The 25,751-nt window shown below is 38.4% G+C and overlaps 1 protein-coding gene across 1 annotated transcript in view; it reads right to left on the bottom strand.

Moving 5' to 3' along the window:
* The window catches only part of ENPP3 (ectonucleotide pyrophosphatase/phosphodiesterase 3), an 81,772-nt gene that overhangs the window by 26,732 nt on the left and 29,289 nt on the right, over positions 1–25,751 (bottom strand). Inside the window, exons 11-19 of the mRNA XM_087444122.1 lie at positions 25,044–25,152; positions 19,528–19,656; positions 19,133–19,164; positions 16,338–16,465; positions 10,846–10,912; positions 8,402–8,489; positions 6,567–6,745; positions 4,676–4,727; positions 3,428–3,582 (exon numbers count right to left, since the gene is read on the bottom strand). Coding sequence (XP_087300248.1) covers positions 3,428–3,582; positions 4,676–4,727; positions 6,567–6,745; positions 8,402–8,489; positions 10,846–10,912; positions 16,338–16,465; positions 19,133–19,164; positions 19,528–19,656; positions 25,044–25,152 — 939 coding nt within the window. The remainder of the gene's footprint in view (positions 1–3,427; positions 3,583–4,675; positions 4,728–6,566; positions 6,746–8,401; positions 8,490–10,845; positions 10,913–16,337; positions 16,466–19,132; positions 19,165–19,527; positions 19,657–25,043; positions 25,153–25,751) is intronic.

Raw genomic sequence — 25,751 nt, 5'->3', positions numbered from 1 at the left:
GGAACCACTTTCTCCCCACCATTTGCATAAACAGCTTAAATCCTGCCATCTTTTCAGAGTTTTTTACACCAGGGGATAGAAAGTCAGGAAAACAGTACATAGAACTGAGACACCCAGATAAAATCTGAACTCCCTCGCTCTCAAAATTCTTCAAGAGAAGTAGATAATGAACATAGACAGGAAAGGGAGATGCTTTCATTTCTAGTCTGGCATGGGGATAAAATAAAATTTGAACAGGAGATAAAATTATTTTATTGAAGTTATACACTCCCTTTACCCATAGGCTGAATGTAAAAGCTAAAACTTAAGTATTTGCAGATTGGATAGTTACAATCTTGCCTTATGGTACATAACAACTTTATAAATTTTTAATTATTTTTCTGGTCATATGATTTTTTTCTACAGGGAAAAAGATTTCTTACAGTTCCAAAAAAATTTTGCAATACTCAACGTCTCTAGTTTCTAAAGACTCACAAAACATGATTGGGTTGTAATTTATAATATCAGAGCAAACAAGCTTTAGAAATAAAAAGGCTTTTAAAAATTCATTGATATGGGAGATATATATACATATAGATAAAGAGAAAGAGGAAGACATATTCAAAGTACGTTAGATTTTCGTCTCTGAAGAAGCCCTTTGATTTCATATTAAATTTCATATATACGAATAAATTTCATATATATTCTAAATAATAATTGTAATTTTTGCCCTTATTTTCAGTTTTTCACTTAGCAACAGAAAAATACAGTTCACATCTTCCTACTGAGTAGGCCCAGAAGAAAAAACCTACGTATATTCTGATCAACCTTAATGGTTTCGAAGCAGTTGTTGTAGCACCATGATTTCAAATCACGACTACTTCCTCAGAACTCTTCTGAGATAATAACAACAAAAACAACAATTTAAAAACCCATCTAAACCACAGAAAAACAAAAACTCCATAGAACTTAAAGGCACAAGCCAATTGGGCCCATGCCCCAAAGAGCGCTTATTTAAAGTCTGATTTTTCAAACACAGAGCTGATTTACAACACTTTTATGTGAATCTCAAAACACCCTTGTATGTAATTTTCTTGACCCACAACATACTAACAGAGTAACTTCTGAATTAGAAAGCAGAAAATTGCTAGAATTCCATCCTGTCACATGGAGAGAGAAATACACAAGTGGTTCTGCGGGATCAATAAAAGGACAGGAACTTCTGGTGACAAAGAAGCTAGTTTTAAAGCAATAACAAAAAAGAATTGTACTAAACGCCTAGTCTGAGCCCACTTACAATCTCTCTGCCTTTGATTTCCGCTAAAGCTCATATAAATTCAGGAATGCAAGACAGCAGAAGAAAGTATTAAAAATATAAACATTCCCTTAACTCCACACAATCCCTAGTACCAGGACTTTTCAAAATAGACAAGTGACTAATAAGACCGGCCTTGAATATACTGCCCCTCTCACAAACAAAAACAAATAGAAATTAAATTTTAAGGAATAATTTCATATTGTTGTTTATTAATACGTTTCACAGTAGTTTGAAGAAAATCATAAACAACTGAACATTGTGCACATGAAGAAAGCGATGTTGCCATTAACCATATATACGAACTCAGGAAACTGTAAAATATTTGCCCATGGGGCCGGCCCAGTGGCGCAGCAGTTAAGTGCACACGCTCCACCGTGGTGGCCCAGGGTTCACAGGTTCGGATCCCTGGCGTCCCCCCACCGACACACCACTTGTTAGGCCATGCTGTGGCGGCGTCAAATATAAAGTGGAGGAAGATGGGCATGGATGTTAGCCCAGGTCCAGTCTTCCTCAGCAAAAAAGAGGAAGATTGGCATTGGATGTTAGCTCAGGGCTAGTCTTCCCCACAAAAAAAAAAAAAATTTGCCCAGATTGGGAAACAAAATTAGTACTCCCCTACCACCAACCACAATTAAACCATTGTCAGCAGCAGAGTTGGCTTTCAGAACACACAAAGCTTCAATTAATAGTGGGAAAATGTCTTATTTTTCTCCAAAAATCTTGAATTGGAACAAGAAGAGTAAATAAACTGGATTCAACCAATCACTTCCTTTCCATAAAAAGAGGAGGAGTATCTGTACCCATAGCAAGAACAATAATAGGTTGAGGTTTGTCATCAGAGTCTTTGGATCTAAAATACTAAGGTTTTCTCTACAAAAACAGCTTCCTGACTATTTATTTACCCTTCCAATTGAAAGTACTGCTTGTCTTTAAGTCTTTAAAAATTATGGTTGAGATTAATTCATCCAAGGCATTCATTCAATAAGCATTTACTGGGCAATTCTACTGTGCTGGGGATACATTAAATAAAACCACCCCTGCCCTGAAGGAGTATTTGGACTGATTTTGGCAGACTTTGATTTTGCTTTAATTTACATTTCCCAGATTGCTAACGAAGGTCAATTGCTTGGCTCATATCCTGTGCCCATTTATTAACTAAGATGCTTGTCATTCTTTTGTTTATTGGTAGAAATGTACTAGCTTTTCTGGATCCTAATTACTATTCTGGATACTCATCATTTGTTTCTTACATGCAATGCAAATGTATTGTCCCATCCATAGCTTTGTCTTTTTGTCACACATTATGCTAATATAGTCAAATTAATCAATTGCCTCTGTATTTTTGCTGTTGTTGTTCTTGTGTCCTAAGAAATCCTTCTCTATCCTATGGTCATAAAGATATGCACAAAGGAAAATATGCATTTGCTGTTCACATGTAGGTCTATAAATTCACCAGCAATTTAATTTTGTATATGGTGTGAGGTAGGGATCTGATATTTTCTTTCTTATGGTAGCCAAATGTCCCAGCACCACTTATTGAAAAGAAATTTGCCAGATTGTGAAGAGGGAAGAGGATTTAAACAATTGGATTCGAACCTCAGTCTGGAGAGATCTGTGATGTATCACACCCGTACATTAAGTCTAGCCTGAATTACTAGAGTGCTAGATCCTTCAGGGAAGAAGTACCTCTTATTCACATTGTGTTCCTGTGCCTACTATAGTACACAGCAGATAGTAAAGCATTTGTTAAATATTCAAATAAATATAAAGCCCTTTATAATCTGGTTACCTCACCTTCGAGGTGCACCCACCATGTCCTTAGGATATACCAAATGAATAGTGTGCCTCTGTACTTTTTGTTGCTTCTCTTTGAAATCTTCTTTTCTACCTGCCTTACCAATTGGACAGTTGGCCTGTAAACACTTTCAGGCAAAACACAATGTGTTGCTCTTTTGCACCCACATGGCACCTATAAATACTTTTAAGCAGTACCTGGGACATTGTTGTACAAGCCACAGGCCAGTGAGCTCCCTTGGGGATCTCTACTGAAAATTAAAATTCAACTCTCAGAATACTAGAGAAATACAAAGTTTTTCTAGCCTGCGTGGATCAATGGACACAGGAACTTACCAGACTGGGGACTGTATATGAGCTCCACAGGGGCATCCTGATAGCTTTTCCAAATCCACTGACATATTCTCTATGGTAAAGGAGACAGTGTTCCTGGTTCTTCTGCATAACCCTGGGCCTCCCAAAGGGCAAATTTAGTTTCTCTGTTGCTGTTACTAAAATAAAAATAACATAAAATAAAAATGTTTGTAAAATTAGCAAATGCTCCTAAGCATAATAACTACCACTCTCTGATGGCTTATTATGTGGCAGGTACTCTGATAAATATTTTACATACTTAACCTCTTTTACCTATTACAACCGTATGAGGTAGGTGTTAGTATTCCATTCTACAGATTACAAAACTGAGGCTTCGATAAGTAATTTAGCCAAGCAACTAACAGCTCACAGGACATATTTGAAGAGATAAAACCTCAAAATCAGAAGTACATACATTATAACAAAGACGACCTAGGTTAATAATTGTCATAGGGAAGATACTGGAATTTTATAAAAAGTATGTCCTAATGTTTTATTTATTTCTAATTGTCTGCTCCTATAATCTAAAAATCCATCAATTATTGATGGTTAAAAACCTGCAGGGTATTCATGCCATGGAATAACACTCAGCAGATTATAAGAAGCTTATCAAACAACCAACACGTTTACTGAACTGTAACTGGGTGCCAGGTGCTATTCTAAGTGCACACATATATTAACTCATTTAATCTTCATAACAACTCTATAAAGTAGGTGTCCCCATTTGATAAATGACGGAACAGGCCTAGTGAGTTTAATACAAGAATATCTAAAAGATAACATGTATTAATAACATTGCTCTAAATTCTTTCCATGGATTAACTCCTTTAATCTTTACAACTACATGAGGTGGGTACCATTATTACAGATGAGGAGACCGAGGCACAGAGAGGTTAAGTGATTTGGCCCAGGTTACTCAGCCAGGAAGCAGTAGAGGGAGGACTCACACCCAGGCAGTTGGTGTGCTCACATCTAAGAAAGGGAATAGGGGACTGAGGATGCAGCGCGACCATTTCAAGAAATTTGTTTTGTTCCTGGAACCACTGCAACTACCCCACACTTGCTATTGTGGTTGTTAGATCTGGGTTTTCTTTGCCTCCTGTATATTGGCAATAAAATCTTTATGTTCAAAAGCCCCTGTGAGCTTCTTTCCAAGAATCCCCAAAAGAGCAGTACTGTGTTTTGTTAGGTCTAAACATCCAAGACTGAACATGTTTTCTACTGACTTACCTTCATCCTGGGTGAGATTCAGCATTTGATTCACACGTTCTAGAGAAGCATCCTGCAAGATGATGCGGGAGGGGGAGAAAGTAAGTCACAGTAATAACACACGTTTTAAACAGTGATCAGGATTATTTCTGCAGTACTCACACGAATGTTTTACTAGTGAACAAAGAAGCCAGACTCACTGGAGTTTAAATTCCAATTCTGTCACTTACTCAGAAGTATAGAGAAACTACTCCCCCTGGAATACATTTTTTTTGTGCGAGTTTGTAAAGATAAAACTGATAATGGGGCACAGCATTCTGACCAGAGCTGGAATCAACGACTAACTTGGGGTGACAACATCCCAGGGCTTCTCAAGCTTTAGAACACATACAACTCACTTGCAGGCCTGTTCACATGCAGCTTCTGATTCAGGGAGCCTGAGCTCAGTGGGGCCTGAGACTCTGGACCTCTCACCAGCTTGCAAGTGGCGCAGATGTTGACCCTGGGACCACACTTTGAATAGCAAAGGGCATTCTTCACAGAGAGGAACTTGGGGTTTGCAATCAGGGAAACCAAGCTCCTGTGACCCTGGACAACCTACCTAACTTCTCTAAGCCCTCCTTATCTCTAAAATGGGAATGAAACACCCACTTTGTAATGTTTATTATTGTTACTTTAAATGGTGGTTCCATGAGGTTACTGGAAGCAGTAGGTAGGAAACCCACACCCTCCCTCAGATTTGATTTTTACTGAGTTTTGACTGGACTTTTGTCCCTCAAAGCCTCTTTGGTTGGTTACTTATTTATGTGGTGCAATGTTGTTCTGAGGATTAGCGAGTGTGGAGTTTTGCTGACTCCTTCCTGTGAGGAATAACTCTCACCTGAGGCAGCAGGTTTCTCTTGAGCTCTACAACCACATTTGAACTCGGCCTCAAATGCATCTAGACATTAGTTTTAGCTTGATGGACTCCTGATATCTGGACTTCAATTCCATTCTGAAATTGCAGCCCCACCCATGGCTCCAGTTCTCACAGGTGGGCTTGGTTCTTGCTCTTAAAGCTCCCGTTCTGACCCCTGGCCTTTGGGGGTCCCCTCCCAGCGCTCGAATCTCACCTTTTTGAGAGTCTCCTGGGATCTGAAGTCCTGCTCCTGAACTCAGCCAGGTGCCTGATCCACTAAAAAGGCCTTCCCAATGCTGACTGACTGTCAGTCAGCCTCCACACGCTGCCTGATGGGATTCTTCACTGCTACCCAAAGGAGTACCCCCCACTCTGAAGGCTAGGCTTCTTGCTGGGTAGACTCCACAGCATCTCCCCTCATGGGTGTATCTGACGCTAGACTGCAATCCTGTAGCCTCGCAGCTATTTCTGCTCTAAGTAACCAAGCTTGACCATCTGATTCTTAAGCTGTAAGAGGGATGGTTTATGAGGGAAATCAAAGTGAGCTCCAGGAGTCTACTGTTCTGAACGGTTAAGGACAGTTAGCTCACAAGGGAATCAACAACTTCCAAATAGTGCTTCCCAGTTTACAAAGCATATTTACATACTTTTAATCTTATAATGTATTTCTCATTTCCAGATAAGGTTCAGAGAAACCACATACCTTTACGGGGTAAATATCTGCACTAGAACACAAAGCTGGTTGTTGGCTACCTGGTTATACATTGGTTGTTCCTTTACATTCTTATGGATACATGAAGTTATTACTTATGGTTTTTTTTGGGTTTTTTTGCTGAGGAAGATTCGCCCTGAGCTAACATCTGTGCCAATCTTCCTCTATTTTGTATATGGATCGCCACAACAGCATGGCTGCCAACGAGTGGTGTAGGGCTGTGCCCAGGAACTGAATCTGGGCTGCTGAAGCAGAGCACAACAAACTTAACCACTAGGCCACCAGCCCGGCCCATTACTTACCCTTTGTAGCTCAGGGCATGAACAGCCTAGATCATCTGTGGGCAATGGAACCGTAAAGCCACAAACAGAAAACTCGGACACTTCCTCAGCATGGGATGGCTCATAAAAAGGCACCTTCAGAAGATGGTTTAAACTGCCATGGGTACCGTTGTTTGGTGCTGGTTGAATGTGTAGAAGATCTGTTTTAAAAAATTTAGAGTAGTTTTAAATTGGAGGCAACAACATATCTGTAGGAGACGGGAGAAAACAAGCCCCTCCTGTTCACTTCCTTAAACAAATTCTGCTGCGATGCAGTCGTGTCCTGCACACCCCGATCAGTGTACTAACTTTCTTCCCCCGAGTTTCCATCACCTAGTCTTTCTGGAGAAGAGGACCAGTTGCTGTAGATGAGCTGCAGGAACTTTTAGGAAGTGGTTCTATTCCTCTAGAGAAAAGTATCATTGTTTAAATCATCACTTTGTTCCTTAAACATGTCATGGTTTTCTTGCATAAAAAGCTATACTTTTAGTAAAAACAAATGGAAAGAAGTTAAACAATTTACAACCTTACTTGTAGTATATTTACTTAATTATATGAAAATTCTCTAAGGACAGATACTATTTCAAAATTAAAGTAGGGAATTTTGCTTAATATGTAGGGATCTTTTTCTAACTTTTTTCTATAAAAACAGAACATGCAAATATCTCACAAACATAGGCTTTCACGTGGCCCCCGCTGAGTGCTACCAAACAGATCTCTCCTCGACCTGGAATCCTCTCTAGTCCCTTCTAAGCCTCCTCCCACAGGGCCAGCAGCCCTGACCACAAACTCGGCTTTGGGAACCAAGAATTTGAGCTGTTAAGGCTACAACACATTATTTTTAAGTGGATACTTTTTGGTCTCTAAGTCACATTCCATCACCACAGGCCAGGACAGGATTAAGAGCGACAACTGTGAGCATATTTATGTCCAGATTCCTGCAGCTAAAGGTGAAATTGTAACTTACCCACTGCCTTGCCTAGATGGGTGACTTGTCAATACAATGGTCTGAGGTAAGCATGCAGGCAGAAAAGGTAGGTTAGATTCCTCAAAACTCTAATTCTTTAAGGTTTTTTAACATTGATTATAGTAACAAGTGTCTATCCAAATAGGACTTTCTTTTTTTTTTTTTTTTTTGTGAGGAAGATCAGCCCTGAGCTAACATCCATGCTAATACTCCTCTTTTTGCTGAGGAAGACCGGCTCTGAGCTAACATCTATTGCCAATCCTTCTCCTTTTTTTCCCCAAAGCCCCAGTAGATAGTTGTATGTCATAGCTGCACATCCTTCTAGTTGCTGTATGTGGGACGCAGCCTCAGCATGGCCAGAGAAGCGGTGCGTCAGTGCACGCCCGGGATCCGAACCCCGGGCCGCCAGTAGCAGAGCACGCGCACTCAACCGCTAAGCCACGGGGCCGGCCCCAAATAGGACTTTCTTACCATCCTTTTATGCCAGAAGCTTTTTCTCTGTAATTACAAGAAAATACTTATGTTTTTCATTGTGTTTTTCCTGCTTTGAAAAGCTGGAAGTGTAATTTAATTATCTAAGTTTTATTAAATTAAATTTTCATATAGTAACTAACTAATAGAAAAGCTGGTCTCCTGAGATGTAATGTTTATCATTACTAGAAAAACAAAAGAATTCATTCTTATTGCTGAATAATTTTGAATAATAAATTATTCTTCCCCATCTTTTCTACTTTCTGTCTTCTTAGCACAGAGCATCCGCCTTTGGGATTCAATTTATCACCAATTTCAAAATACATATTTTTAAAACTATATCCCCATTTTGCTGTTGTATTTATATGGATATACTTACCACATATTAGGTTATAGATTTCAATATTTTCAAATGGTTCAATTTCAGTCTTCTCTTTGAAACTGGGTCCATGTGCCAAAAAGATAGCCTAGATAGTAACAGTCCTACTATTACTAGATGCATCTAAACTCAGAAACAGATGGTGGCAGAGACACACTGTGGTTCTGTAACAGCTCTCCTATTTGTACTTAGGCCTTTGTAAGGATTTCTTTTCGGATTTCAAAGTGACTTTTACATCACTTCCACCTGTGATATTGTACCAATCCCAATCAAATATAATCCCTCCTGTGTTGACTTGTCTCTCTACCTGCATCCACAGCACCTCAGATGTCAACAGACTGGGAGAATACAGGCAACAGTGGACAACCAACGTCAGCACAATGCTACCACATCTGGGCAACAGAAATTAGAAATTCATCCTATAACATCACGTATTCTTTTCATATTCTTTTCATATCATTTCTCAAATATGTTAATGTATGACAAAAAATGTTGAAGTTTCTAAGCATTAAATTTTTGCACAACTTCTACAACCCACTGATTTCTTAAATATATCTCCCCTTTACTTTTAGGATGAATAGACCTAAATATTTTTATTTATATTTAATTAATGTTAATTATATTCTTTATAACAGATCTAATTATTTTAGATTGTAAATAACTAGAAGAAAAGTATCAAACATAAGCTATTGTTTTCTGGTAACAGGGGTGTACCTATATACATACATATATATGTATATATATATATATAATACATATGTTTTCTTCCCCAAGATTCTCAGCAAAGAATTGGAGGTGTAGGTTTTTCTTGCAGCAGTTAACTTAATAGTCAAATAGTGCTCTAATTAATAGAGAAGCACTTTGTCTCCAGAGATTTTTCAAATATTCGCAGAGATATAACCCATCATGACAATGATAAGAGGCAGTACATTCAATAAGAGCCTAACATTTTTTGCTTTTTGGAAAGGTATATACATGGGTGTATGTGTGTGTGGTGTGTGCGTATGTATGGTGTGTAGTGTGTGTGTGTGGTGTGTATGAGTGTGTGTGGTGTGTGCGTATGTATGATGTGTAGTGTTTGTGTATGTGTGGTGTGACTGTGTGTGTGTGCAGTGTGTGTGTATGTAGTGTGTGTGGTGTGTGTATATGTATGGTGTGCCGTGTGTGTGTATATGTGTGTGGTGTGTGTATGGTGTGTAGTGTAGGTATGTGTGGCGTGAGTGTGTGTGTATGTGTGGTCTGTGTGTGTGGCGTGTGTGTATGTATGGTGTGTAGTGTTTGTGTATGTGTGGTGTGAGTGTGTGTGTGTGTATGTATGGTGTGTAGTGTTTGTGTAGGTGTGGTGTGAGTGTGTGTGTGTATGTATGGTGTGTGGTGTGTGTACATGTATGGTGTGTAGTGAGTGTGTATGTGTGGTGCGTGGTATGTGTGTGTATGGTATGGAGTGTGTGTGTATGTGTGGGGTGTGGTGTGTGTGTATGTATGGTGTGTAGTGAGTGTGTATGTGTGGTGTGAGTGTGTGTGTGTGTATGGTATGTAGTGTGTGTGTGGTGTGTGTGTGTATGGTGTGTAGTGTTTGTGTGTGTGTGGTGTGAGTGTGTGTGTGTGTACGTATGGTGTGTGGTGTGTGTATATGTATGGTGTGCAGTGTGTGTGGTTGTGTGGTGTGTGTGTATGTGTGGTGTGTGTGTGTATGGTGTGTAGTGTGTGTGTGTGTGGTGTGTGTATTACAAATGGAACCAGATAAGACCGTCAGGGTGTAACAAGCATCAAGCTTCACCAATGGGGAACACGGCTACACTTCCTCATGGGCTCCTCCAAGAGCTTCTTCCTGGGCTTCCAGGACACCACAGCCTCCTGGTTTTCTTCCTGCCTCACTGGCTCTACTTCTAGGTCTCCTTGCTGGTAACCCTTTTTCTCCCCCACTCTTCTAAGAGAAGTGCTTAGGGCTCTATACATGGTCCTCCCCTCCACCTACACTCAATCCCTGCGGATCTTATTAGTTGCATATCTTCTAAATGATTTATACGCCTCAAACTCAATTGTTTATCTCTGGGTAGACTCTCTCTTAATTGCCTATCTAACATCCCTACTTGCACGTCTGATAAATGTTTTGAACTTAACATGTCCAGCTGAATCGCGCTCTTCCCCTCCATCAGTGGCAGCCACAGTCCGACATCCGATGGCTACGAAGGCTCTCGCCCCAATACAGCAGACACTCCCACCCTCTAACAGTTATATTTCCCATAACACTTATCCCCTAACATACCAAATAATACATTCCTTTACTATGCCAACTGTCCGTATCCCCTTGTTAGAATGAACGCTACATGAAGGCAGGGATCCTTATCTTTCTGTTCACAGATGTATTCAAGAGTCCTGAACATTGCCCATCACAAAGTAGGTGCTCAATAAGTACTTGTTAAAAGAAAGCAGTGAGTTACCTCCATGCTCTTAAACTTAGTGTCGTAACCATGGGTGCCTCCTCCACAGGATGAATAATCTTTACTCCTATAAGGAATAATAGTAGTACACTGTGATCCATATATTGATATGAGACCCTAATGATTGCAAACTGAGATTTAATGGATTTTTATGTAGCTTCCGCTTTTATATAAGCAAATTTTTCTGTCAGCAACAGCATAAATATGGTTATTTTCGTGCTCAAATTCATAACCACAGAGGAACAAACAGAATGGTCGGAGAGAGGGAATGAGAATTCCAGGGTCTGTAAATAGAATTCAAAAGCCTTTCACTCTTAGACGTAGACAAAAGGATAATAACAAAGGCATAGATTTTAAAAAAGAATTTGGCTTCGAGCTTACCTGTCCCTTTACACATGTCTGTGTGATTGAGAAGAGTTTGATTAATATGTAACTGCAAGCATTTTAGTACTTTAGAAATAAATCTTTGGAACTGGGGAAAATATTGATTCCTATTTTACAGTGGAGATGTCTAAGGAAATAATATAAAAGTATGAGTAAAGAATACTCAGTAAGTTACCTATAACACTTGGTAAGGGGAAGCCAGTATATTCTATAAATTCAGAGTTTATTTTTAATTTTTGGGATTTTCTTCCATAGGCCATTGCTCTATTACTTGAATGACTTGTCAAATTTAGTTAGTCTTTTGCTACTTTTTATACTTTAATCTTTGAATTGCACAGTATTAGCAATTTTATACATAGTTAGCTTTTATACTTGAAAACAAAATAGCAATAAATGAACCTAGACTTTTTTTAAAGCAACAATGTTATACTGGTTCAAATTAGGTCTCTAAAGGGAAAAAAAGACTACTATTTCCAAAGGTTGACCTGAAAAGATTCCTCTCATTTGCTTCCCCACTCCCCACCTCCCACTCCCCAGGGCAAATACACACACAAACACACACACACACACACACACACAATGTTCTTGTTTGTTTTTACATTTTAGGCTCAACTGAAAGCAGGACTTAAATGTAGTGTCTTAAAAAGTCAACTTTTTAAAAAAGTATAACTGACTCTAACTCAGCTTAACTAAAAATAAATTACAAAATAAGAAATAAATCACAACACCAAGCAGGCCACACTCAACTCTACCCAAAAGGGGGAAGAAAGGAGAGGCTAAGTAGTGCCTGCAACAGGGAAAGCCAGAGGAGTCCTATTTAAGGGGCTTAAATTCAGTTACCCTAAGGAGCCACTTCACGTCCTTGTCTTAGTTAACTCCAGCAAAGTTGTTGGCATAAGGTAAAAGCTGTTTAGAAAATATTTTTATCCTTATTGCACAGATATTTGGTTCCCCAAGATTACCAGAAGTATTTGATTGGGGATAATTAAGTTTTAAATTCTGTGTGGGAGGCTAGACTACATTAATGAAAGAAAGAAAAGGTCTTCTGAAGCAAGTCATTGGTAAAATTTTCTAGAATTGGTCCTTTATTTATCTTTCAATTTTCAGAAAAATCTAGTTTTTTAATATTCTCAACTCCTAACCCAACTCTATCAGAAAACTTTTATATTGCAAAGGTTTATCTGGAAGTAAAAGATAAAAAATATTGTTAGAAAATGCTCTATTTTCTACAGCTTTCCAAATAAAAACTTTAGAGGTTTGCTCTTCTAACTGTTCATGTTCATGCTTTCCAACCATTCATTTGACTCTAGAAATTACATATGGAAAAATGGAAGCCGGCATTTGGAAAAGATGAGTGGATTTTAACTGTCATAATTTAGCTCAACTTCCAAGTACTATATGAAAACTTTTGGAACAAATTCTCTTTTATCTTCTCCATGTCTAATTAATAAAGTTATAATCAAGGCCAGGTTTCTCCCCCATGGCTAGTGATGACATAGATGGGAGATGAACAAGACTTCTCTCCTGGTACCAATCAGTTGCCAAGTCCTATCTTTCTCTACGGTACCCTTCACATTTTCCCTTGCTTTCCTCTACTGCCACCATTCTAAGCTCGATCCTCATTACCTCTGACCTGAACCAACTTCCTAATTGGTTATCCTGACTCTGAATCAGTTATCCTAAATCTCACCCCACCCACCCACACATACACACATGCTCATGCATGCATACCCACACTCTTAATCGTATTTAACGCTATTTATCACTGTTGGAAATGGAAACACACGTTTAATGAGTACAAATGTGGCACAGAATATGATAAATCAGTACTACCCTGGGAAATCTGAGTCATAAGTTCACCACATATATTTTCCTGATAATGTGCTACCTAACTAGTCTCACCATCCCACATGGCTCCATAGCCTCCCTCGGGCTGTCATAATGCTGAAGAACGGGTCACTACACATCTTTCTAACTGGCCTTGCTGCCGCTCACTTGACCATCCTCCTCCATATGGCAGCTGGAGTGAGCTCTCTGAAACGCAGATCCCACTATCTACCAGTGGTCTCCTACTTTCTTCACGGTCAAGGTCACACTCTTTAGTCATGACAGATAAAGTGCGTCATGCAGAGGGCAGCTTCATTCACCCAGTGCTCTAGCAACACGGGACTACTTGCCATTTCTGGAATCTAGTCCTTCTGTCAGGAAATCTGACCCTTTCTTTCTACCCTCCTTGCCCCAGAGCAGCTGCTGGCTTTAAAAAGGCACCGGGCTGCTCTGTGCAGAGCCTTTAGAAGAAGAAGCACCTCTGGGCCGGCCCCGTGGCTTAGCGGTTAAGTGCCCTCGCTCCACTACTGGCGGCCCGGCTTCGGATCCGGGCGCACACTGACGCACCACTTCTCCGGCCATGCTGAGGCCGCATCCCACATACAGCAACTAGAAGGATGTGCAACTACGACATACACTATCTACTGGGGCTTTGGGGGGAAAAAGGAGGAGGATTGGCAATAGGTGTTAGCTCAGGGCCGGTCTTCCTCAGCAAAATGAGGAGGATTAGCATGGATGTTAGCTCAGGGCTGATCTTCCTCACCAAAAAAAAAAAAAAAAAGCAGCAGCAGCAGCAGCTCTGAGAAGACACAGCTGGCAGTGCTCAAGCCTTGGCGAGTAGACAGGTGACTTCCAGCGAAGAAAAGTGGTCCCTCTCCTCCTGCAGACACAGCCCCATCAGGGCTTGATGAGCTGAGCAAGGGTTACATTTCAGCACCCACTCCTCTTCTCGGCTGAGTACCTTGTACACTGCGCAGACTGCACAACTGCACAGGGCAGACCTGCTGTATGGCAGCAGCTAGCCTAACCCACCCTGAGTCTTCAAAACCCAGAGCAGGAATCACCCTACCCGGAGGCATTCTCGGACATTCTCTGACATCCTCGCCTGGGATGTGTGATCACTCTTTGTGTCCTTGAGCCTTGTACTTGATCGTAGTGCAGAGGTTGTTACACCTGATTATAATTGTTCTCTTCCTCCCTGCCTGGGCTAAGACCCTTACGGTGGGGACTGTGTCTTTATCTCCAGTTCTTAGAAAGGTGCCTGGGACATATTTGTCAGTTTCATAAATCATAAAATAATCATAAAATAAAAAGCTTTTATTCATGTTCTCTAAAAGGGCACTTTAACAATACTTCAACTATAGTTTCAAATAACTGGATTTCCCCAAATTAGTAAAATCCAACACATTTTAGGCAAAACAAGGATGATGATGATGATGATGATGATGATGATGAAGAAAATGGATTACACTAAGTGAAATTTGCTATAATTTTGAAAAGAGAATCTAATCTAGTTACCGAATACTGAACATTATTACTAAAGACAACATACTTTCACTTAGAAAATAGGTCTCCTGAGACTCATGTGTTGGAGATAGAGCGGATCCAGGATTGGATCAGATGAAACTGCTGGGTTGATCTGGCAAGAGCTGCAGTTAACACTCCTCTGATCTAAGTTAATTTACTTTGTGTGCTAAGGGCACGAGAATAACAAAACCAGGCTAACCTTGTGTTACAGATGAGGAAAATGAAGCCCCGAGATGCAATCTGTCTGAACTCCCACAAGGAGCCAGGCATGGAGCCAGGCCTTGTAAGCCAGGCTCTTTTTACATCTCACTGCCAGCTGTTCAACGTACAGCTCACAGTTCGAGACTGAGTATTAATGAGAGACACCCAGAGATGTTCTGGAGGCTGGATTCTCCTTCTGTAACCCACTGGTCATGTTGTCGGATGGATGGGCACGTTCTCGTTTTGCACCAGTGGCCTCCTAACTACTTTAATCTCATATTCTTAACAGTAAATATTTGAAGAACTTACCCACATTTATTTATATATTATATACATACATTACTAACAATCTTATATACTTAATATTAGTAAAGCTTAATTTTGTTCACATAGTTTAATGTTTTTTCAGAGAACACTGTCCTGAGCCCTAGACCAGCCCGCTGACCTACACAAAAGGCTGTGAAACTCCAATCCCAAGAAGAGAGGCAGCGCCATCTAGTGACCGCTGTGAGCTGCACCCTCTCTGGCCTCGAATGCACTGCGTGGGTTTCCTGGTTACACATCTTCAAGCAGAGGCTCTGCCAAGTCTCTAGTTCCTCCCCCTGCACACACTTACATTAGAGCTCAGCTCTCTCATCTTCTTTTGTCTCCCCTCTGTTAAACATATCTCTCAGCCACTGTATTCCCATAGTCCTCCGTAGCCCCTTGGCATTACACAGCACACACACAAGATAGGCCAGAAAACACAGCATGATCCTGATTCTATTTATAACCTCCTATGCCCATGGAAAAAACACGGGAATGAAATACAAAAGTAGGAAACGTTCATTAAACTACCAGACAGTGTGTATTTATTTGTTTACTGGCTTGTTATCAGTCTTGTCCATTTGACAAGGAGGGCAGGAATCATGTCTGTATCCCAAACGCCTGAAACAGACCTGGCACATATGTAGCAAGCATCAATAAAATTGCATTGTATCCATGAATTGCTTGGTTATTTTGGGAAGGAGTGATTCAGAATGGTTTTTATTTTCTCTAAACATGCTTATATTTTGCAAATGCTCAACAATCAAATGAATTATAACTGTAACTAGAAAAAAGACATAAATGTTACAACTAATTGGTTAGCGTGGCCTTATAGCCATAAACGTGATCTTTTATAAAAACCACAAAGATGACAAAGATCTTAATTAAACAGCCATCTTACTACCAGCCTGGAAGACAGCTGATATCATCTTTACATTCTGTCTGTTGCCTAAAGGAGACCCCAGTGAGGGTTAAGACTGTGTCGGTATTGACAGTCTCTGGAACAGTCGATGTACAGTCTCAGCCTTCCTCCTCAGTCTCATCTATATTTGTGAAGGTTATGATGCTAGGATCAGCAATCTAACAGTCATTTCAAATACAAGAGTGCTAGATAGCATATGAATGTCAAGAAAATGTCAATGCTCAGGAAAATTTACATGATCGTAGTAGCAGGGTAAAGTGAAGAAAATTTATAATGAAAGATGGTTGTTAAAAGTATTGTGAGATAAGTAACTAGACACACAAACCTCACAGCCAGCCACTGTCGATCCACCAAAAGATGAACTTTGTCGATTCTGATATTTTTGGCAAAGTGTAGTCGTTTTGGCAAATCAGGAGTCAAATAGGGTTTGAAATGCTGATCAGGTTTTTGGCACTGAAAAATAGGTAAATGATGTCTTCATGACGCTTATATGCTTATTACACAAGTTAATTCAACAATTTCATCTCCTAAGACAATTTATTAAGCACTTTTTAAAAGTAAGAGGATTTAAGCTTGGCTAACAAAATAGGAATATTAAACCTATTATCAATGCAGCTGCATTCCTTAATTATAGTGTTTTTATTGTTGCAACAATATTTAGGTTGCAATTAAAAATATGATGTAAATTATACTGTTTGATGTTCCAAGTTTCCATTCTTGTGTATATATCTTAAACCACCATAAATCTCTCCTCCTTTTTGACAGAGAATAGATATAAGTCTAGATTTAGAGCAGCAAATACAACTTTTGAGTCTAAATTACACATAAAAAGTATACAATACACTACTGGCTATGAGTAAAAATTTTAAAAATCAGTTTGAGCCAAAAAATGCCTTCACAATTGACTCAATTTACCCTTTAAATAAAGTATATTTGCTTAATTTTCAAATCAACAATTTTTGAAATCTAGTACAGTCTCCCTATTTGTGAAAAATTCATGGATTTCTCACACACTGGAGTGAAATTTTGTTTCTTTAGTAATACTGCTGTAACTAGATGGCATATTTTAAAACTACATAAAAATGCAAATCATATTATTATCTATCATGTAAAAACAGTGAGGAAATGAGGGATAGAACTACAAAGGAACTTTTTCTCCCTTGTGACCTTTTTGAGAAGCAAGAGAAAAAAAATACAGATAAAAATATGAGGAAATGAATTTTTTCTACTTCCTCATTTTCTCATTTAGTTTAAGCCTTGATAATCTCATAAATATTTCAAATCTGGGTCACTATTATCTCATGCTCAATTTATATAAGAAAAATAGGAGACACTATGAAATAGAACAAAAAACAATTTAAAAGAAATACAGAATATAGGAGAATAGAAAGTTACAGAATGAAAGGGGGGAAGAGAAATGTATTTATTGCACAGATATTTCTGCCAGTTTTTTCCTTGCCTTTTTTGGTATCTTTTCCAGGCTTCTTATTTTTCTACTTTTTCATCTGTCATTACTTCCTTCTTAAGCCAGTATTTTTGTAACTTCCAGGCAAGCGCATAATGGCAGCTGCAGTGTATGCAGCTTCCTCAAAGACACAAGGGACTAGAATGTGCCCTTATGGACCATAGATCATTTGACTGGTGAGTCACAGTTTCCTAGTTGGGTGTGTAGCCAGAGTGAATCCAGAGAAAACCAGGGGTACACCGTCAACCTCTAAAGAAGTACTGGGTTAATCTTTGCATTTGAGAGGAAGACACTAGAGTTGAGATAAAATTTGGGTCATTTTATCTAAGAACAAAGTTGCTGCTGCTGTCTGTCACGCAGCCAGAACTTAGACCTGCCAGTTCATGTCTGGTTATGTTTGTCTAATATGCGCTCAATACAGGCCCACAGAACAGCATTACTGGGGATATTGTACTACCACATGGAATATTTTCCTGGCAATAATAGACTACTTTGGGAAATGGTAGTCCATTTCTTCAGGGTTCTGTAGCTCCAGGCCCAGTCCATATCTGTGATGCCAAGTAATAGATTTCCAAAGCCTGTGGGATCCAATCCCCTTGCACCACAGGGATTACTGGGGATTTGTCCTTCCTCACCCACCAATGGGACTGCAGCTACATGGATCATGAGGTGATGGGAAAAAGGGAAAACAACGTGCGGATTGAGAGCATCCACATGTTAATTCTCGACTACCCACCCAATCAGCACGAACACACTACGTGTACACCCTTCACCAGCAGGGGGTGAGACTGTCTATCTGTTTACTCAAGATCAGAATCTCAGAAAAAGCAAGAGAAAAAGGAGTGACTGACACCCTAAGGGATTTCTGCTCTAGCTGCCATTCCTCCTTCAAACTCACAGGGGGCCCCGGGTTACAGTAACCATTCCTTACCCGATGTGTCATCGTCAGTCATTCACATTTCATCCTAACTGTTTTTACTATAATTGCACATCACCTACATTTAAATAAATTGAGCCCCATGCCAAGCAATGGTAAACTCATGAATTCCATATCATAGATACGTATTTGTGAATATACTTTAAACAGAGAACTATTAAAACTACCACACAAGAATATTTCAGGTCTCTCCAGGTGTAGTTAACTCCACCTTGAAAAATCCAGATTGTTTTAAACTATCTGGAATTTGTCCTGCTCGTTTACTTATAACCTGGGTTATGGAACCAATCAAAAGCAGCTGGAATTATACTTAGAGGGTAAGGAGATGATCTTTCTGACCTGTTCAAAAAGATCTGTAGAGTCTGTGATTTCCTGATATTAAGTCACACAGAAAAATGTCTGATATTAAGTCACACAAAAAAATGTGAAAAGCAATGCTACCTGAAGCTCTCTAGCACGGCCCCTTTGAATGAAACAAAAGCCCATTCCATAAAAGCCAGGAGTCAGTGCCCCTGTTACCCCAAACTAATTTCCTATGATAGTGTCAACTCCAAAATGAAAACAACTAAGATAAAAGCAACTGATATGCATATAAAATAATGTTGGAGGGAGGGTTTAAAAAATATATTACGGGTGGCTTGGAGTCAGAAATATAGAGTATAAATTTCTTGAATCCAAGATTAACATACATAGATTTATTAGGAGACTGTATACTTACACTGAGGTTTCTAACGATTTCTTCAGAATTAACTGTTTCAAAAGAAAAAAAATAAATCACATTACGATTGATACTTGACAACTGCAAAAAATGTGAACAACTCAGGTGAATTTGACACTAATTTATTAATGAATATGATCTGGTAAAATTAAATAAAAATTATTTTAGCATTTAAGAACAGATATAATATATTGTAACATAACGATATTAGATATTACCATAAACTTTATAGACTGACTATCCTTAAACATGGGAATTTCTCACTTGCTTCTGTGTGGTCTTCTCAAGAAGTCAGAAGAGGGGCCTGGTAATCCCTACATCCTCAGAATCGGGGGCTATGGTTATTCACGTTAAGTTTTACCTTTTTTTTTTCATATGGGCATCTTTATACTTACAGCTATAAAAGTCTTGAGGTACATTATCAGCCCTGATGCGGGGGGCAGGCCCTTCATACATGTAGAAGTTTATTTGGGGTAGATAATCAGTCATATATTCCACTTTGTCACAGTAAGTCTGATCCATTCCTGAAAAAAAAAAATCATCCCCTGAATGCATATAGATGGTAACAGTTGGTTGTCTTTGATCACGTCAAATAGCAGATAGATCTCAAACCAAGTTTCACTGAGAGCCTATGCAATTTACCCTCTACTTTACTCTAAATGGCAGACCTTGAAAATCCTGGCAGGAGAGCGAAAGGTCATGTTTATAAGAGAAGAATAGACAGGAATTATCAACAGATCATTTGTTCAGTGTAGATCAATTAAGGTAATTTCAAAGAGGAAAATAGTCTCTAGGAAGCTAATTAGATCTTTATAACATCTGATTTGTACATAAAGCAATATGATAAATTTTTAAATCAAAAAAACAACATGCATTTCTACAAAACAATAGATTAAGAGAATAAGGACTAGAGAATATTTATTTTTCATAAGTGTATTATTTAAATTTATATAAGCAGCACGTGCTCTAAAAAAGATTCGGTAGTTAAAACTAACTTTCTTATTTGAAGATTCTTCAGACTACATCACAATTTGTATTTTTATGATTTTTATGATTTTTATTTTTATATTTTATAATTTCTTTTAACAAAATGTGCATTAAAATATTTCCTTTAACTTTAAAACAGTAGGCCAAAGTGTTAGGGAACCATTTTAGAAGTTTTTAAAATAAATTACTGTTTCACACTATCTTGATGTCCTAAAATGCAAAGCAAACTTCTGCAGACTGCTCCTTTTCCTCTTCTTGCCCCATGTCTGGTTCCTTCACAGATACTGGAGTTTACTTGAATGTCCTCCAAGAGAAGATGGTTCTGATGACCCATCTAGGAAAGGTCCATTTCTGCTATAGGTACCTATGAACACGCCATGTCTAGTAAAGTACTCAGCATTGAGGAGGCACTTAAAAAATACGTGTTGAGTGAATGAGGATTTCAAAACTGTGTGAGGTGGCAGAGTGGCAGCTGTTCCACTTCCTTGAACACTCAGGTTAGCCGAGATGGAGAGTTCACCTCAAGCAGACAAACATGGGGTGATAGAGACTTTATAGAAGTCTATTCATACAACTCAAAAAAAATAATATAGGGGCCGGCCTGCTGGCACAAGCAGTTAAGCGCGTGGTCCGCTGCGGCGGGCCGGGGTTCGCTGGTTCAGATCCCGGGTGAGCACCGACGCGCTGCTTGTAGAGCCATGCTGTGGCGGCATCCCATATGAAGTAGAGGAAAATGGGCACGGATGTTAGCTCAGGGCCAATCTTCCTCAGCAAAAAAAAAAAAAAAAAAAGAGGACGATTGGCATCAGATGTTAGCTCAGTGGTGATCTTCCTCACAAGAAAAAAAATAATAATAATACAAATTCTTTGAGAAAATAAATGAAATTTACAAACTTTTAGCCAGACTCACCATGAAAAATAGAGAGAAGGCTCAAATAAATAGAATTAGAAATGAAAGAGGAGAAATTACAATGGGTACCACAGAAATACAAAGGATTACAGGAGAATACCATGAAAAACTATATGCCAACAAATTGGATAACCTAGAAGAAATGGATAAATTCTTAGACTCATACAACCTTCAAAAACTGAATCAAGAAGAAATAGAGAATCTGAATAGACCAATCACAAGTAAAGAGATTGAAACAGTAAACAAAAACCTCCCAAAAAAACAAAAATCTAGGACCAGATGGTTTCTCTGGAGCATTCTACCAAACATTCAAAGAAGATTTAATACCTATCCTTCTCAAACTATTACAAAAAGTTGAAGAAGAGGGAATGCATCCTAACTCACTCTACGAGGCCAACATCACCCTGATACCAAAACCAGACAAGGACAACACAAAGAAGAAAAATTACAGGCCAATATCGTTGATAAACATAGACGCAAAAATCCTCAACAAAATATTGGCAAACTGAATACAGCAATACATTAAAAGGATCACACACCATGATCAGGTGGGATTTATACCAGGGATGCAGGGATGGTTCAACATCCACAAATAAATCAATGCGATACACCACATTAACAAAATGAGGAATAAAAATCACATGATCATCTCAATGGATGCAGAGGAACCATTTGAAAACATCCAACATCAATTTATGATTAAAAACTCTCAATAAAATGGGTATAGAAGGAAAGTACCTCGACATAATAAAGGCCATATATGAAAACCCACAGAATACATCATACTGAACAGTGCAAAACAGAAAGCCATCAAAGCCTTGTTCTGAGAACAGGAACAAGACAAGGGTGCCCACTCTTGCCACTCTTATTCAACATAGTACTGGAGGTTTTGGCCAGAGCAATTAGGCAAGAAAAAGAAATAAAAGGTATGCAGATTGGAAAGAAAGAAGTGAAACTCTCCCTGTTTGTGGACGACATAATCCTATATATAGAAAACCCTAAATAATCCACCAGAAAACTATTAGAAATAATCAACAACTGCAGCAAAGTTGCAGGGTACAAAATCAAGTTACAAAAATCAGTTGCATTTCTATACACTAACAATGAACTAGCAGAAAGAGAAGTCAAGAATACAATCCCACTCACAATTGCAACAAAAAGAGTGAAATATCTAGGAATAAATTTAACCAAGGAGGTGAAAGACCTATACACTGAAAACTATAACACATTATGAAAGAAACGGAAGATGACACAAAGAAATGGAAAGAGGGGTTGGCCTGGAGGCATAGTGGTTAAGTTCCCGTGCTCTGCTTCAGCGGCCTGGGCTTTGCCATTTTGGATTCCAGGCGCAGACCTACACATTGCTCATCAAGCTATGCTGTGGCAGCATCCCACATACAAAAAATAGGGGAAGATTGGCACAGATGTTAGCTCAGGGACAATCTTCCACAGGCAAAAAGAGGAAAATTGGCAACAGATGTTAGCTCTGGGCCAATCTTCCTCATCAGAAAAAAAAGAAAAAAGAAAGATATTCCATGCTCATAGATTGGAACACTAAACATAGTTAAAATGCCCTTATTACCTAAAGCAATCTACGGATTCAATGCAATCCCAATCAGAATCCCAATGACATTCTTCACTGAAATAGAACAAAGAATCCTAAAATTTATATGTAACAACAAAAGTCCCCGAATAGCTAAAGCAATCCTGAGAAAAAAGAACGAAGCAGGAGATATCGCAATCCCAGACTTCAAAATATACTGCAAAGCTATAGTAATCAAAACAGTATGGTACTGGCACAAAAACAGACGCACAGGTCAATGGAACAGAATTGAAAGCCCAGAAATAAAAACACACGTCTATGGACAGCTAATCTTTGACAAAGAAGTCAAGAACATACAATGGAGAAAGGAAAGTCTCTTCAATAAATGGTGTTGGTAAAACTGGACAGCCACATGCAAAAGAATGAAAGTAGACCATTATCTTAGACCATACACAAAAATTAATTCAAAATGGATTAAAGACTTGAATGTAAGCCCTAAAACCATAAAACTCCTAGAAGAAAAAATAGGTAGTACACTCTTTGACATGGGTCTTAGCAGCATCTTCTTGAGTACCATGTCTACTCAGGCAAGGGAAACAAAAGAAAAAATAAAGAAATGGGACTACATCAGACTAAAAATCTTCTGCAAGGTAAAAGAAACCATGAACAAAACGAAAAGACAACCCACCAATGGGGAGAAAATATTTGCAAATCATATATCTGATAAGTGGTTTATTCCTAGATATTTCACTCTTATATGTAAAGAACTGACCAACTCAACAACAAAAAAACCAACAATCCAATCAAAAAATGGGCAGAGGATATGAACAGACATTTTTCCAAAGAAGATATACAGACGGCCAACAGGCACATGAAAAGACGTTCAACATCACTAATCATTAGGGAAATGCAAATCAAAACTACAATGAGATATCACCTTATACCTGTTAGAATGACTATAATTACCAAGACAGAAAACAACAAATGTTGGAGAGGACACGGAGAAAAGGGAACCCTCAGACACTGCTGGTGGGAATGCAAACTGGTGCAACTACTATGGAAAACAGTATGGAGATTTCCCAAAAAATTAAAAATAGAAATACCATATGATCCAGCTATCTCACTACTAGGTATTTATCCAAAGAACTTGAAATCAACATTTCAAAGAGATTTATGCACCCCTATGTTCATTGCAGCATTATTCACAATAGGCAAGATGTGAAAGTAAACCAAATGCCCATCAGCTGATTAATGGATAAAGAAGATGTGGTATATATACACAATGGAATACTACTCAGCCATAAAGAAGACAAAATTGTTCCATTTGCAACAACATGGATGGACCTTGAGGGTATGATGTTAAGCAAAATAAGCCAGACAGAGAAAGACATACACCACATGATTTCACTCATATGTGGAAGATAAACAAACACATGGATAAAGAGAACAGATTAGTGGTTACCAGAGGGGAAGGGGGTTGGGGGTGGGTGAAAGGGGTAAAGGGGCACAGATACAACAGGTGACAGATAACAAGTAGACTATTGGTGGTGAGCACAATGCAGTCTACACAGAAACTGATAAATAATAATGTACACCTGAAATTACACAATGTTATAAACCATTATGACCTCAATAAAAATTTTTTAAAAAAGAGTACATAGTTCAACACTGATTTGTTACTAAAATAATTGAAGATAAATCACCACTCTAGATAATTACTAATTAGCAGGTTAAAAAATGTTGACCGTAGAAGAAAAAAACAATAAACAATAAGGCAAGGAATCAAAGAGGAGGGCATAGACTGCAGTACCAATTAAACATTAAAATAAAATACACTCTATGTAACCATAACTGAGAAAAATATACTGAAATATATTTCAGAAAAATATACTGAAAAATATACTCAGAAAAAATATACTGAGAAATATACATATCTTGGAAAAATTCTTCTCACTGGCATTCCTAGGCCCTACTATCTTTGGGTGACATATTAAACAAACAAACAAAAAAAACTCTCTACCTCAAACTACAATACAAAATAAAAATCCTTCTTTGAAAAAAATTAAAAAATAAGAAAAAAATAACACACAGGACATGGTAAAACCAGCCAATAAGTAAACTGCAGCCAATCCACGTGAATGAAACTCCCGCTGAAAAGAAGGCCTGAAAAGCACTTTGTATGGCTGAATAAGAACCCAATCACATCCTGTTAAGTACCACTAACTCCATTTTTACAGAAAATTAAGTGCGTGGATGGATATTTAGAATGGATGTTAGAATAATTAAACTAGAAATTTTAATTTTAGTCTTCTATTTATCACAGTCTACCACTAACTCATTCTTGGCTCATTCAAGAGCTTCTAGGCAGAGAAGTACATTATCATTATTAAAGTATCATTATTATTTTTGTCTCCTCCCTGAAGTGATAAGATAGAATCAACGATAAAATATGATTAAAAATAAAGGCATACCATGGTCAGCCACAAGGATTATATTGACACAGTTGTCTAAATTCCGCTGTTTCAGGCCTTCCATCAACATTCCGAAAGCATCATCTACTAACTGTAATGCTTGAATTACCTAAGGAAAGAGAATTGGAGTTAAGATTGTCTTCATGAATTAAGGTGTAATTAAGCATATCATTACGTAGTCAAGCAAAAATTATACGCATTTCCTTCTCTGAATTGATGGGTTTTGAAATAGGACATCAGAGCCCAGCAACCACGCTACTACATTTACCAAATACCAATTTCCTAAATTTCTACAAGCAAAAAATTTAAACCATGTTCCCTACAAAGGAAGACAGACTACTAGGCAATAAAAATCTGAGACAAATGTTCAACCTCAACAAACATTTTTCAACTGCAAAGGTATTCATGATAATGACCAATGCTGGGGAGAAGAGTCCACAGACTCTTTTATAGGAGCCTAAATGATTACATACGGCCTGGAGGATCATGTGACAATGTGTAATCAGAGAGTTAAAAAGGGGCAGAACCGAATAATTCTACTTCTGGGCATTTGGCCTAAGTAAACACTTAGAGTACAAATGGAGATTTACATACAAGGATGTTCATCACATTATTTATCTATAATTTAAATAAAAGAAAAAATAAATTATGCCACATTCTTAAGAAGTCATCCTCAACAGCCTTTAAAAAATATGTTTTAAAGAACAC

This window comes from Ceratotherium simum, chromosome 19 (assembly GCF_057802395.1).
Source record: "Ceratotherium simum simum isolate JZ-2026a chromosome 19, ASM5780239v1, whole genome shotgun sequence".
Taxonomy (NCBI): domain Eukaryota; kingdom Metazoa; phylum Chordata; class Mammalia; order Perissodactyla; family Rhinocerotidae; genus Ceratotherium; species Ceratotherium simum.
The sequence above is the reverse complement of the archived record's forward strand: the minus strand, read 5'-3'. Positions and strand labels throughout refer to the sequence as shown.